Consider the following 13115-nt stretch of genomic DNA (forward strand, 5'->3'; position numbering starts at 1 on the left):
TGGAGAGCAAATGTTTTGAGAATGATGAGGGCAATGAAAGTACAAATGTGCTTTACACAATTGATGTATGTATGGATTGTGATGAGTTGTATGAGCCCCTAATAAAAATATTTTAAAAAAATTGAGACTAATGATGAATTCCCAGCAAATTCCTTATTAAACAACACAAATGGAAACTATACATATGGATCTTTCTGAATGGAACAAACGAAAATCAAATCAACCACATCTATAGAAAGAAATGGTGGAGAAGCTCATTAGTCAAAACAAGGCCAGGGGTTACATGTGGAATAGATCATCAATCACTCAAATCCAAGTAGAAACTAACAAAAGTAGGTAGGTCACAGAGCTTAGAGACTATGTAAAGAATAAACTTGAGGAATAAAAGACTGATGACTGAAGACTAATGACTGAGATCTGATGAGCAGATGGAAGACTAATGACTGAGACCAGATGACACCAAGGACGTCATCATACATATGGAAACCACAAGGCTATTCAAAAGACAGAAAACAAGAGAGAGTGCGATACTGAATCTACTATGCATTGTTTGAATAACAAGAAAAAACCTGTTGGAACATGCAGCCAAAATGTTCTATAGAAGCAGCAAAGGTCATCTTTCGGGTTTTTGCCCTGTTAAGAAGGGTAGGCCTACAGAAGGCACACTGCATAGTAAAGAATATATAGCAGACATGTGTTTAATAAAAACCCCAAGAATGCAGGATGTTAAAAATGTCCTTTCCACTAACAAAATTATTGGAGGAACAGAATTTTTTTAAAAATCTTACAAGTAGAAAAGAATTGGAGGTACAGTGCTATAGTATATCCTAAGCTGATAACAATTTTCTTGCTAAAAAGATTATTTTAGAGACCTGAAAATAACAGAAGTCATATATGTAAAAGGAGTAAATATGGAGAAACCAAAAAGAGTAAAATATGTCTTAAAGAATTCCATCAAAAAATAAATAAAAAGAATTCCATCAGAGAAGGCAATTTGACCATCTGTTAGAAAACAGACAGAACTAATTTCATCAGAATGAAGAAAACTTTAAAGAGACAGGAGAAGAAATGAGAAAATGGGCATCAAAACCTTTAGAGAAACTCCAAAGGGGGAAGCTAAGGAAGCACAAAGGAGACCCATTTATGGTAGGAGTTCAAGATCCAAGATGGTGTTGCATACTACAAAGGGCAATCCATTCTTACTCAGTAGGGAAGGAATGTGCTGTATTCAGAGGACAGTTACCAATTCAGAGTTCTCTGTTTGGAGAGAGGCTTGCAAGATGGATTTTCATAGTAAGGTAGAAGCATATAAAAGAGGGAAAGTTTGAGACTCTTAAAGACAGAAAATTATGGAAGCAAACATACAGTAGTATAAATCAAATAAATGAAATTTAATCCCATAAGAGCTACAGGAGTACTTCTGTCAACTTCTAGAGAAAAGTGAGCTCTCACATTCGAAGAAGCACACACTTTTATGCATTTTCTGACACCTACCATGGATGTGAGGCCTTCTACTACTTGAATCAACTCCCCCATTCAATTCCCCTTAAGGTATTTTGACCATGCACCTGAAAAAATCCCACTACAGCTTGTTTCTAATACTGACCACAGTTCTCCTTGTTATAAATGAGAGAAAGCTTCTGGGGTGACAACTAGATAACCTGTTTATAGCAAATTACAGAATCTTAGACACACCAAAATTAACCTAAAGTTTGTAAAGCCTAAAGAATGTACTATTTCTAGAAAAATCATGTTCAAAGGAACAAAGTAAAGGGTGTTCTCTCAAGGATAGAAGACCTTACCCACTAACTTAGGACCAGAGAATGCAATGAGAATCTACCTCTGTGAGAACACCGCAGACACTGCAAGGATTTCAACACTTAAGACAGGAAAAGTCAATGGAATGGCCAATGACGAGAATTGTCCTTACCAATGGAAACTAGGTTGCGATAGTTCTCCAACATCACATCCTGATATAGGGTCTTCTGATCAGGGTTCAGGAGCTGCCATTCCTCCCAGGTGAACTTTACAGCCACATCGTTGAATGTCAGTGATTCCTGTGTAAGAGGAGTCTATTTAATTACATATTATCCATTGGAAGATTTTTTAAAAATATCTTACAGTAAACAAAGCAAAACAGTAATAAAAACTATGTGGTAGTGTATTCCATAATGTGTGGTACACTGAGGACTTGGTAGAAAGTATTTGACTTTATTTCTACATTCACAATTATGGGGAGGGAAAACTAGCCCTATTTTCAGAAAGATCTCCATTGTCCTGAGAAAGAAATGTTTTCAAATATACATTCTCCAGGCCAAATAATGAGCCCCCCAAAATAGCTCTTCATTAAGGAGCAGTCTTAAAGGAGCTACCATAGTAGATGAATCATTTCTGTGCCTGACTACTTCACTATGCCTGATGATTATCTGTAGATCAGAGCAATCAGGTTCTGCAGCCAACCCACCATAAATGTAGCAAATGCCTGGGGAGGGCTCATGATGGGTTTGAAGTCAACTAGCACTAGGTCAAGTTGGTGAGTCACAATCTTGCTTATTTATTATGTTACCCGCTTATGATATTATTACCCATTGACTAATTGCATGACGTGCACACCTTATGGAAATATCTGTAAGCGCCATTATATACACCTATTGGAAAATACATTCACTTTCTCAGTCCTGACATGGGATGAGGAGATCCTGTGCCCTCACTGTCTGTCTGTCTGTCTTTAATATTTGCCACAATTGCAATGTCACTCCTGAGCATCACCATGTTGGGGATCCCTATGCCCCAAAATAATGCACCGACTCATAAAATTAGAATTTTGAGTACCAGTGAAATTATCTGAATGTGCTAGAAATAGCTCAGATTTATATTCACACAAAGTAGATAGAAATCGCTCAGATTTATATTCACACAAAGTAGATTTATATTCACACACACTTGTTTATATTAACAAACAAGTTACAGTACACTGTGAAATGGAATGAGGAGTTCTAGCAGTATTACCACTATAAGAGGCTCTGTACCTTCAGTGGCAACAGGTATCAGGAACAGTTCAGATGGGGGAGGTCAAACACACCTCAGCTCTCCAACATTTTTTGCCAATTCTTACCCAAGTCATTCCTCCCACCCCACTCTTTGTCTCACTTCTGGGTTTGAAAATCTGTTGCTATGGCCACACAAAACTCAATAGATCAAAGTGGTCTATTAATGAACCAAGTACAACTAGGGATCAGGAACAAGAAGCTATATCTCAGAAGCAAGATCAGAATGTTCATAGGCAATATCTCCCTTCCTGAATGCAGAACAACCTTCTAAGCTCTTAAAGGCCACCTTAGGACCAGCTCCTCTTGACAACCTTAGGATATATTCTTCTCAGCCACCTTCAGACAGTATTGCCTTAACTTTAATTGCAAGGTCCTCTTGGACTTGCCATCTTTCATCACATGCTCTCCAAGGCCCTCTTGAAGTCCCTCTTGCCATTGGCTCAATGTCTGGAGGCCTCCTAATCTTGCCTAGGCAGGGAAGGTGCTAGGTTGGGCCAAGAAGCCATCATATCAAGAGGGAGAGAGAACTGCCTGCAGGCATGGTGTGAGAAGAGACAGTGAGACATTGGCCTGTCATCTGACCTGTTGATTTGGTTTTGTTAGCCCCTGCAGCCAGAGTTCAGAATAAACCCATGGATTAGGGATTTGCCAGCTTCCAGAAATTCTTGAGCTATTTCTTTGAATGGCAAGTGCGAGTCGCCTGTGTGACCTGATTTGAGAGCTTCCTCCACTCCATGAGCCAACAGCCTGCTGCCTGACATTCCCATTTGGATTCCCCAGCCGGTGCAACCTATTATCTGACCAGATTCAACAACTTCACTTTGTGAGGCAGTGGACTGTTGTCTGACCTGATGATGTGGCTCATCAGCCTTGGCAAACACATCAATGAGGAGAACCCTACAAACTGATATCTGATCTGTATATAAATTTGGGACTCACCAGCTTCCACATCTTGTAGAGGGGTTTATTTACTTGATGGCTATTTAGTTTTGTGAGATGTTGCTGAGCAAATCATGGAAAATCTTGAACCTCTACCTCATAAGGACTGGTCTACTGCTGCTCCTGCAAAATGAACTGTACTATTCATGGGTCAAGAACTGTACCAATGGAGATAATGACCAGGGCAGATGGGACACAGTGACAGAGCCAATGGGCTTTCAGTCCGGAAAGGGCTTTTCAGCCAAGATAGTAGGACAGGCAGCCAAGATCAAGAGAAGAATGTATCCAAGGAGCTAAGAGGAGTCTACACAGATGTAACTCTGAAATGAGTCTACCTTCAACAGGCAAAATGTCTGAGAGGGACAGAGAGAATAAGCCTGCCCTGAAGAAGAGCAAATTTGCCTACATGTTTCTTTAATATGAATGCCTATTGATTCTGATACCAAATTACATTGTTACCGAATAAAACTTGTACCTGTGACTCTGGACTGTAATTAGTCCATGGCCACTGCAAAAAATTAATGAGCTGAGTAGGAGAGGGATGTGGCAAAGATACTGGTGTCATAACTGGAAAACCATTGGAGGGTACAGGTCTGTTTAAGCTAGGTCTCATACAAACCAGAGATAATGTTTCTGGTTGATTCTCTCTCCTAAATCTATAGTTAGAGGAGATGAGATGCTGTCAACTATTTTTAAACCATTATTGCCGAAAGGCCCATTTTAGATGCATTAATGAGAATGCTGCTGTTTGGGAGCGTATGTAACACATCACCTTCAGAAAGAAGCATTAAAGAAACTTAATCAGACAAAAATCCGACGGAATAGTGAATTCTCCTAAAGAAGTCATCTTATTTCTCCTTAAAAACTATGCATAGCATATCATCTGAAAGATTCTCATGAGCTGGCCATAGAATGATGAATTATGAGTTGGAAGATAATGACATCCAAAGAATCCTCATTGACGTATTATGTTCAATGTCAATAGTTTAGTGTTAATCCTATGATCAATATATTCCTAATCTTCTCCAGGCAAACGTTGAAGTCAGAGTCAAAGTTTATCTCTAATTTCAAATTTCGACTTTTCCAATGAACTGAATCAGTATTATACAGGCTTCTACAATTCCAGTAGGAAATACAGAAAAGGATAAAACACATCAGAATCACCTGAGCCTTGGCCATTTTCTTTGGTCCTTAGGACACTGCGGGCAACTGGGATGCTCTATGTTTGTCCCATCTGGATCAGCTCCAATTATGTTCACAAATTGCAATCTCTCATGAGGATCTCCCAAAAACAATAATATCCAAATCAAGGCACTTCTTCCTCCTTTCGCTATGCTGCTGGTGATGCACAATCTGCAGGCTGAGGGGAGAATACAATGTGAGTAACATATCCTATAGATCCAGGTGTTGTTACTGTTCTTCCCGCTTCTTACACAAAGTCCCCAATAATGTTAACGTTACCCTTATTGAGTGATGGAGAGCATGCTTATAACTTGAGCCAGGGGTCCTCAAACTTTTAAAACAGGGCCAGTTCACTGTCCCTCAGACCGTTGGAGGGCCAGACTATAGTTTAAAAAAAAACTATGAACAAATTCCTATGCACACTGGATGTCGGCTGCTAAGCAGGATAGGCAGCAGCAGCAAAAACACCCAGCGGGCTGGATAAATGTCCTCGGCGGGCCGCAAGTGGCCCGCGGGCTGTAGTTTGAGGACCCCCGAATGAGCAATAAATCTAAAACTCATAATTTTCAGACATGTGAATATAAGATGACTTTATAACAAATAGAGATTGGGTAATCAAGTATAAATGTCAAAAAGAAGAAACCAAAAAGTTGGATCCCTACCGCACAGCGTACAGAACTACCAATTCCTTACTGTGTGACTCTCAAGGAGAATGACAATTCAATGAACCTTTAGGATGATTATATTAATTAAAGCATCTGGAAACATTTCAAATGGGCTATATAAAAAGCTATTATAAACTAAAGATTATTTTACAGAAGAACTATAAATTGTACAATCACTTTAGAAACACTTTAAAACTCACCATCAAGTAGAATTAGACGTATAAGCTGCAGATAGGACACAGGAGAACTGCTGTACAGAGCTTCCGAGACTCTAAAGCCAGGACAGGAAGCTAATGGGTATGTACCTCTGACCTTGAGGATAGAAGTCCAACTCTTAACACATGTCAAAACCAAGGCTCCATAATAAACACTTATATGATACCAATTAGATTGAAATATATATATACATATATACTTTTTTTAATGAAGAAGTACACATTCCACCAATAGTAAGTGCACTTTGAATACCAATATAGATCAATGTTGTTAATGTAGCATTATTTGTAGAACCTAATGCAGTGAGATCAGTGGTCCTCAACCTGTGGGTCGTGAGCGCTTTGGGGGGGTGGAACGACCATTTCACAGGGGTTGACTGATTCATAACAGTAGTGAAATTGATTATGAAGTAGCAACAAAAATAATTTTATGGTTGGAGGGTCACCACAACATGAGTAACTGTATTAAAGGGTCGTGGCATTAGGAAGGTTGAGAACCACTGAGTTAGACAGTTGGCCTATACAAGTATAAAGTCTTTCTAGCTATGTCCCCTTAACTTCTTCCAAATTATTTACGTGGGTTTGTTGCCCACCAATGTAAATGAGGCAAAGGAGCCCTGGTGGCATAGTGGTTACTATTGGGCTGCTAACTGCAAGGTCAGCAGTTGGAAACCACCAATTTCTCCTCGTGAGAAAGAAAGATGGGGCTTTCTTCTCCCACAAGTGACATGGCTTTCTACTCAGCTACAGAGTTACAGTCTTGGAAAGCCACGAGGGTTTCCTGTCATATAGGCTTGCTATGAGTCAGTGTCAACTTGATGGCATTCAATTTATTTTTTTGGTTTAAGAAGATTGGGCAGCTTGCTCAACAGCAGATTGGTACCTTTGTGGCTTAGGGGTATGCAAATTAGCTGTCTGAGGATTAGTCACATTGGAAATCATGTTAGGACTAATTGAGCCATTTCAGACATAGAAATTGGGATGTCACTACAATCAAAAAAGAAGAGCCGGGAGTAGGGGCCTTTGGCCTAGATTGTTGCATTGAAACTCTTCAATCCAGAAGACAGAGAGCTGTGGCACAAGAGAGGAAGTGGTGGGGAGAAGCAGCAACAGAGACATGATGGCAGTAGAACCAAGAGACTGAGACAGAGCAGTGGGATTCCCAGGCCACAGAACAAGAGACCTAAGTGCCTTTGGGCAGGAGGTGAGAAGGTGAAATGGGGTACATCTGAGTACCTATCTGAGGAACTAAATTTGCTAACCTACATAGAGCTGAGTGTGTTTGGTGTGAGGCTAAGGTGCAGAGTGAGCATTTATCCACAGAACTAAAGACCTTTGTAACATTTGCCCACTTAGGACAGAAGCCAGGGGGTTGCAGGGCCTGGCCTGACCTTACCTGCAAGTATGGCTGTCCCAAAGAACTGTACCTTGAGTCACTGATGATCCTAAATTGTGTGTTAGGGTAGAAAAGTGACCCCTTTGTCAAATATAATTTAAGGAAAACATTTATTAAACTTTAAGAGACAACAAAAGACACATACATATCATATGGATTAGGGAGGCCATTAGCAGTTCAAATTCAACTAAGGATTCACAGTCAGGACCCTGGATAAACAGGGCACAGAACAAAAGGCCATGTCACAGATTACGATTGCTGACAGACTAATACATGACAAATACAGGTGGACTGTAGGAGTAGGAATGGGCCAATAATTGGGACATGCCTATTATTAGATAGAAAGATTTACAAGATTGGTCCAGGGCCTTCAAACTAAGGCAGTCAAGGCCAGACTCATGATAATGGCCCCTGTGCTGTCCTCAGTAAGGTGAGCTCCATCAAGGATACATCTAGGCAGGCCCTTGGAGGGGACTGGCTGGAGAGGAGTGCAGGCAATCTATTTTCTAAGGCATTCTCCCCAAGGGGAAGATGATCTACATTCTTGGTGAATGATCAGAGAGAATTCAATGGAGGCTTAATCAAAGTGGGGACACAGCAAATGGACACTGAGTTGTCACTGTCATCAGCAACCCAAATCTTAAACCCAACTCAGTGTCACCGAGTGGATTCTGATTACAGCGACCCTTTAAAAGAAGGTGGAATGGCCCCTTGTGGATGTCTGAGACTGCAACTCTTTACAAGATTGGAAACCCTGTCTTTCTCACCAGGGGTGACTTGTAATTCTGAACCACTGACCTTGCACTTTGCAGTCCAATCTGTAACCACTATGCCACCAGCCTTTTGCAAATTGGAGTGTTCACAAATTAAGCTCTAATACAATTATAAATGGTTATGTAACCAGTGAATTCTATCATTCAGGGAGATGTGCAAATTGCTTGGACCCTGACCATTGGGGCAGCCTCGGTCCTTGTACACTAGTGATTTCCTGGGTTCAGGACCCAGGAAGCCCAGATCCCTCCTGCTTCCCCTCAAGTTCTTCGGCCCACTGCAGCCCCCAGGAACCCCAGGGATGCTCACCCTGGTTGGGGTCAGGTGAATGGATTTGGTTCACAACCCAGTCAGAAGTTGAAATTCTTCCTTGTGATGCTTCAGTTTGCAAGACAGTAGTAACAGATTTCTAGCTCTCTAGACTGGACAATATTTCTCTGTGGCAAATCTTTGTTCTGAAACAGAAGAGGAGGTAATGTTGAAAAAGGCATATCAGGTTCTTGGCCTATACTTCTTGCACTATATAGTGTCCATCCCCACTACCTGGGATCAAAATCACGCTCCAAGCTGAGGGTGTAAAGAAATGCCTATGGTTGGGTAGCCCATTTATGCACAGTAGAGTGTGGTAACTAGAGAATCTTGTTGTACAGGTGGACAACAAGAGGCAGAGGGACACCAATAGTACATCCGAGATATACCTTGGCCAAGACAGAGATATCCTAAACAAGAAAACAAGCCAGGGGAATCTTTATTTGCTACTCACTTAAGCTCTTGTGTTTACGTATGTCCAATTTTAAAGCCTTTGGGAAAGCCTGCAGCCTACAGTCAAGGAATGGCAAAGGGTAAGTAGAGGGCAGAAGCTTAAAAGCACAAGATGGATCCAGAAAAGAAATGACCGATCAACTATTTTGTCATCTTGGCCTAGATTCTGGATTCCAAGCTTTCTAGGTAATGCTGACTGATGGCAAACAAAACACAGGAGTGGGCTTATTGGCTTGGGTTCAAGGATGTCCCATCCATGTCCCAGTGACTACTTGTCTGTCAAGAGTAGTCATTAAATCATTTATCACTCTACACTGAGGAGTCAGCTACAAGACCAGAGGATCCAGCCAGAGCAAGTGATCTATGAGAGTTGAGTGGGTTTCAGGATGCTCAGAAAGTCTATAATCAACTGAATCAAAATTAAATTCCATGAGAAACTTCAAGGCTAACTGTAAGACAGATTAAAGTTGAAGATTCTGGCAGCTAGACACGAGAGTATTCACACAGCATGAATAAACACTTTGTTTTTTGTCTAAGTTCACATTATTGGGTGAAACAACAATGATTATGAAAGTATACTTACTAACATTTTCTATGAGACTAATAATAACCTGCTAACAAGGTCAGATAATGATACTTCAGGAAAACTGTAGACCAATATTGATAATGGATCTACATGAAAAAGTTCTTGAAAATATTGGGAATTGAGTCAGAAACACATTAAAATAATCACATATGATGATTAATTGGAATCTATCCTAGAGTTGATTTAACATAAGAAAATAAGCACTGTAATATAACAATTAATGTAAAAAAAGAATTAATAATCTAGACACATAAAACATACTAAACAAAGTCAAAGGTTTTTAATGCTAAGAAAAACACCTCTACACATCTAACATAAAACAGGTATAGTTCAATGTTAATATACTAATATACATTCCTAAAAAGAAACCGTCAAAATGTCATAGTTGAAAAAACATCACCCCACGTCAGAAAAAGGACAAACATAAATTTCCATTTTTACTAGTGATATTAAAAATTGACTGATATTCTAACTAAAGCAATCGGATTAACATTTTTTAAGGAAGAAGAGGCTTCCAAAAAGAAATAAAAATTTCTCTAATCATAATTTAATCATCATATCCATAAAATATTCATGATATGCCATAAATAGCTAATAAATATTAAAACGTAGGCTACATTTCAACACGCTGAAATAACTCTTTGTACTTAACTCACTAACTATTAATTGCTAATCAGGAGGGTAAGAGGATGGTGGGGGTAGAAAGAGGGAACCTATCACAATGATCTACATATAACCCTCTCCCAGGGGGATGGACAACAGAAAAGTGGGTGAAGGAAGACCTTGGTCAGTGTAAGACGTGAAAAAATAAAAATTTACAAATTATCAAGGGTTCATGAGGGAGGGAGGGAATAAAAATGAAAAGCTGATATGAAGGGCTCAAGTAGAAAGAAATGTTTTGAGAATGATGATGCCAACAAATGTACAAATGTGCTTGACACAATGGATGGATGTGTGGATGTGATAAGAGTTGTACAAGTCCCCAATAAAATGATTTAATAAGAAAAAAGTAAAAAGAAAATACAGCATGATCAAAATTACAGCATTTATCTTACAGAAAAGGAAGTGCAAAATTATTCAGATTAGAACCCTGAAACAGGGAATTTGTTTCTACCCATTCTGTGATGAAAGTCATGGATTTAGAATCCTGTAGTTTTCTGCAGTGTTGAAGGTCCTTATATACTGATGAATTAATGAACTAAAACAAGGAATTTCTGTGCACATATATTGGAGTGACTACATAGTTACATATATAGACACACATACATGTATATGATACACACACATGAATTAAGCTGGACAGCAGAAAGGATTGATGTTCACCCAAAAACTGAAGTTTGGGGACTTGAACACACTGAGCCATGTATGCTCCAGCTAGCATTGGACCCATGGGCTTCAGTTGGACTGGGCTGGGATGTTCTTTTGATAAAAAGCCCTTTCCTATGCATATGTAAGTGTCTATAGTTTTAATTTTCTAGACAACCCAGCCTAAGGCAGATCCCTATCACATTAGTGTCATGAGGGTGAAAAGGTGTATCTGACATGCTGGCACCTCACAAGGAAAGTCTGAAAAGGTAATCAACAATTCCCTGACACCGAGCCAATCAATCCTATGTTCCTCTAGGTCTGTGGATTTTGAGTGGGTGAAAATCTATTTATAATAAAAGTATCTGAGGGGCCAGCCCCAATCCCAACTACAAGGACAGCTGCCCCTCCCCCCATACGAATTTACTTCAGAGGACAACACTGAAGCTACAGCTCAGGGAAAGGTACATGTCTAATCAGAGCACATGAAGGGGAGGGAAGAGAGAGTGAAGCACACCCTGGCCCACCAAGCCTTGAGGATGATATCTCCACTCAGAGCAGCCAATGCAAAGAGAGGAACTATAGCTGGCCACACTATAAGACATGATATCCCTCACTGACCAATAGCCCTACAGGGGACAGCACTGGAGACACAGTGTGGGAATTGAACCAGATCTGACCCCAACATACCGAGGCAAAACACTAAGGGTGTGCAACAGAACAGCAAGGGGAGCAGAGCAAGGAAGTCCCAAGGGAGTACCAAAAATAGACTGGGGCCAGGCCTTGGCACCCCATCAGATTCCACTGGAAAATACTCCTAAAAGTCAACAAACACACCTTGGACTTTTTACAGTCTTTTTTTTTGTCATTGATATTTTTGTTGTTGTTTTGTTTTCTTTTGTCACTTTGTTTTGCTGTCTTTGTGTGTGTGTGTGTGTGTGTGTGTGTGTGTGTATGTGCATATTATCTCTGCAGGTCTATCTAGATAAGATAGGCTGGATAAATAATCTGGAGGAGAAAACAATGGGACCCATGGTTTGGGGGGTGGGGGACATGGTGAGGGGGAGAGGGGGGGAAGGAAGTGCTGTTAACCAACCCAGGGACAAGGGAATAATAAGCGATCCAAAATTGTGGGAAACAGAAAGATTTTTCCCAAGTCGTCTCCCCAAATATATATTAGACTTAGGACACTGTTCACAATTAATGATAAATGATTGTCCAGTTACCTCCCTGAAGGCAATCGGTTACCAGACTATTGTCTGGTCCCACCACAAATAGGGCCCACTCCCTGCTGTTAAGGACAATGGGCTACTCCTCCCTAAAGGCTTCAGTTTGGTCCCTGCAAGGGTGGGTTTATACCCTACTGATAACAGTTTCTAAAGTGAGCCAGAGAACAGGTCAAACCTGCTCAGTGACATCCAAAGTTAGGCCACCATCATGAATCTCGGGTCCGCCCATCTTGTCACATGTATATCATTACTCCCTCCTCTTCCAATAGCATATGAACTCCTAGATCACCCCACTGCTATTACTGTATTACCCATAGCACAACCCTTTCCTGTGATGTATGTCTTCACCTATAATTAGGGGGTTTGCACGTCTGCAGAGAATATAAAGGACTTGGTTAGCAATAAATATCTTTCTATCCACGTGGACCACCAAGTGAGGCTGAGGTGAGCATGCTACCATGAAATGTGCCTGACTCCATTATTTCAATCTCTCTTCTATCTCTCATGCTCTCTATGACTTTACTATAATCTTTATTTATTGTCACTGAAAATTGCACCTACTGGACCCGTGATGATGTCCCAGGGGCTGGCCTTTCCCCTAACACAAAATCAGTGGCAAGGAGGGTATAGGATGCCTGGTAGGGATTGATGAAGGGCAATGTAACTGACAGGAATTACTGAAACCCAAATGAAGACTGAGCATGATAGTGGGATAAGAGGAAAGTCAAAGAAAATAGAGGAAAGAACTAGGAGGCAAAGGACATGTATAGAGGTCTAAATACAGGCATGTACATATGTAAATATATTTGTATGCGATGATGGGGAAATAGATCTATGTGCATATGTTTATAAGTATTAAGGTATCAGATGGACATTGGGCTTCCACTCAAGTGTTTCCTAAATGCAAGAACACTTTGTTGTATTAAACTTGTCATTCCATGATGTTCACCTTCCCAACATGATCGCTGAAGACAAATGGGTGCATAAGCAAATGTGGTGAAGAAAGCTGATGGTG

The 13115-nt window shown here is 40.4% G+C and overlaps 1 protein-coding gene and 1 long non-coding RNA gene across 3 annotated transcripts in view; both read right to left on the reverse strand.

The window, feature by feature from the left end:
• The window catches only part of LOC123521728 (zinc finger protein 615-like), a gene marked incomplete at its 3' end in the record, with an annotated part of 8105 nt that extends 6082 nt beyond the window's left edge, over positions 1–2023 (reverse strand). The window contains exon 1 of the mRNA XM_045290663.1: positions 1931–2023. Within this exon, the coding sequence (XP_045146598.1) occupies positions 1931–1964 (34 nt within the window). The remainder of the gene's footprint in view (positions 1–1930) is intronic.
• The window catches only part of LOC123521729, a 21011-nt gene continuing 9915 nt past the window's right edge, over positions 2020–13115 (reverse strand). For both annotated transcript variants that reach the window (XR_006680092.1, XR_006680093.1), the window contains exons 2-5: positions 8528–8673; positions 6037–6148; positions 5154–5349; positions 2020–2057 (exon numbers count right to left, since the gene is read on the reverse strand). This is a non-coding gene — a long non-coding RNA (uncharacterized LOC123521729). The remainder of the gene's footprint in view (positions 2058–5153; positions 5350–6036; positions 6149–8527; positions 8674–13115) is intronic.

The sequence above is a fragment of the Echinops telfairi genome, unplaced genomic scaffold (genome assembly GCF_000313985.2).
Source record: "Echinops telfairi isolate 266 unplaced genomic scaffold, ASM31398v2 ScPeMD7_52;HRSCAF=179, whole genome shotgun sequence".
Classification (NCBI taxonomy): domain Eukaryota; kingdom Metazoa; phylum Chordata; class Mammalia; order Afrosoricida; family Tenrecidae; genus Echinops; species Echinops telfairi.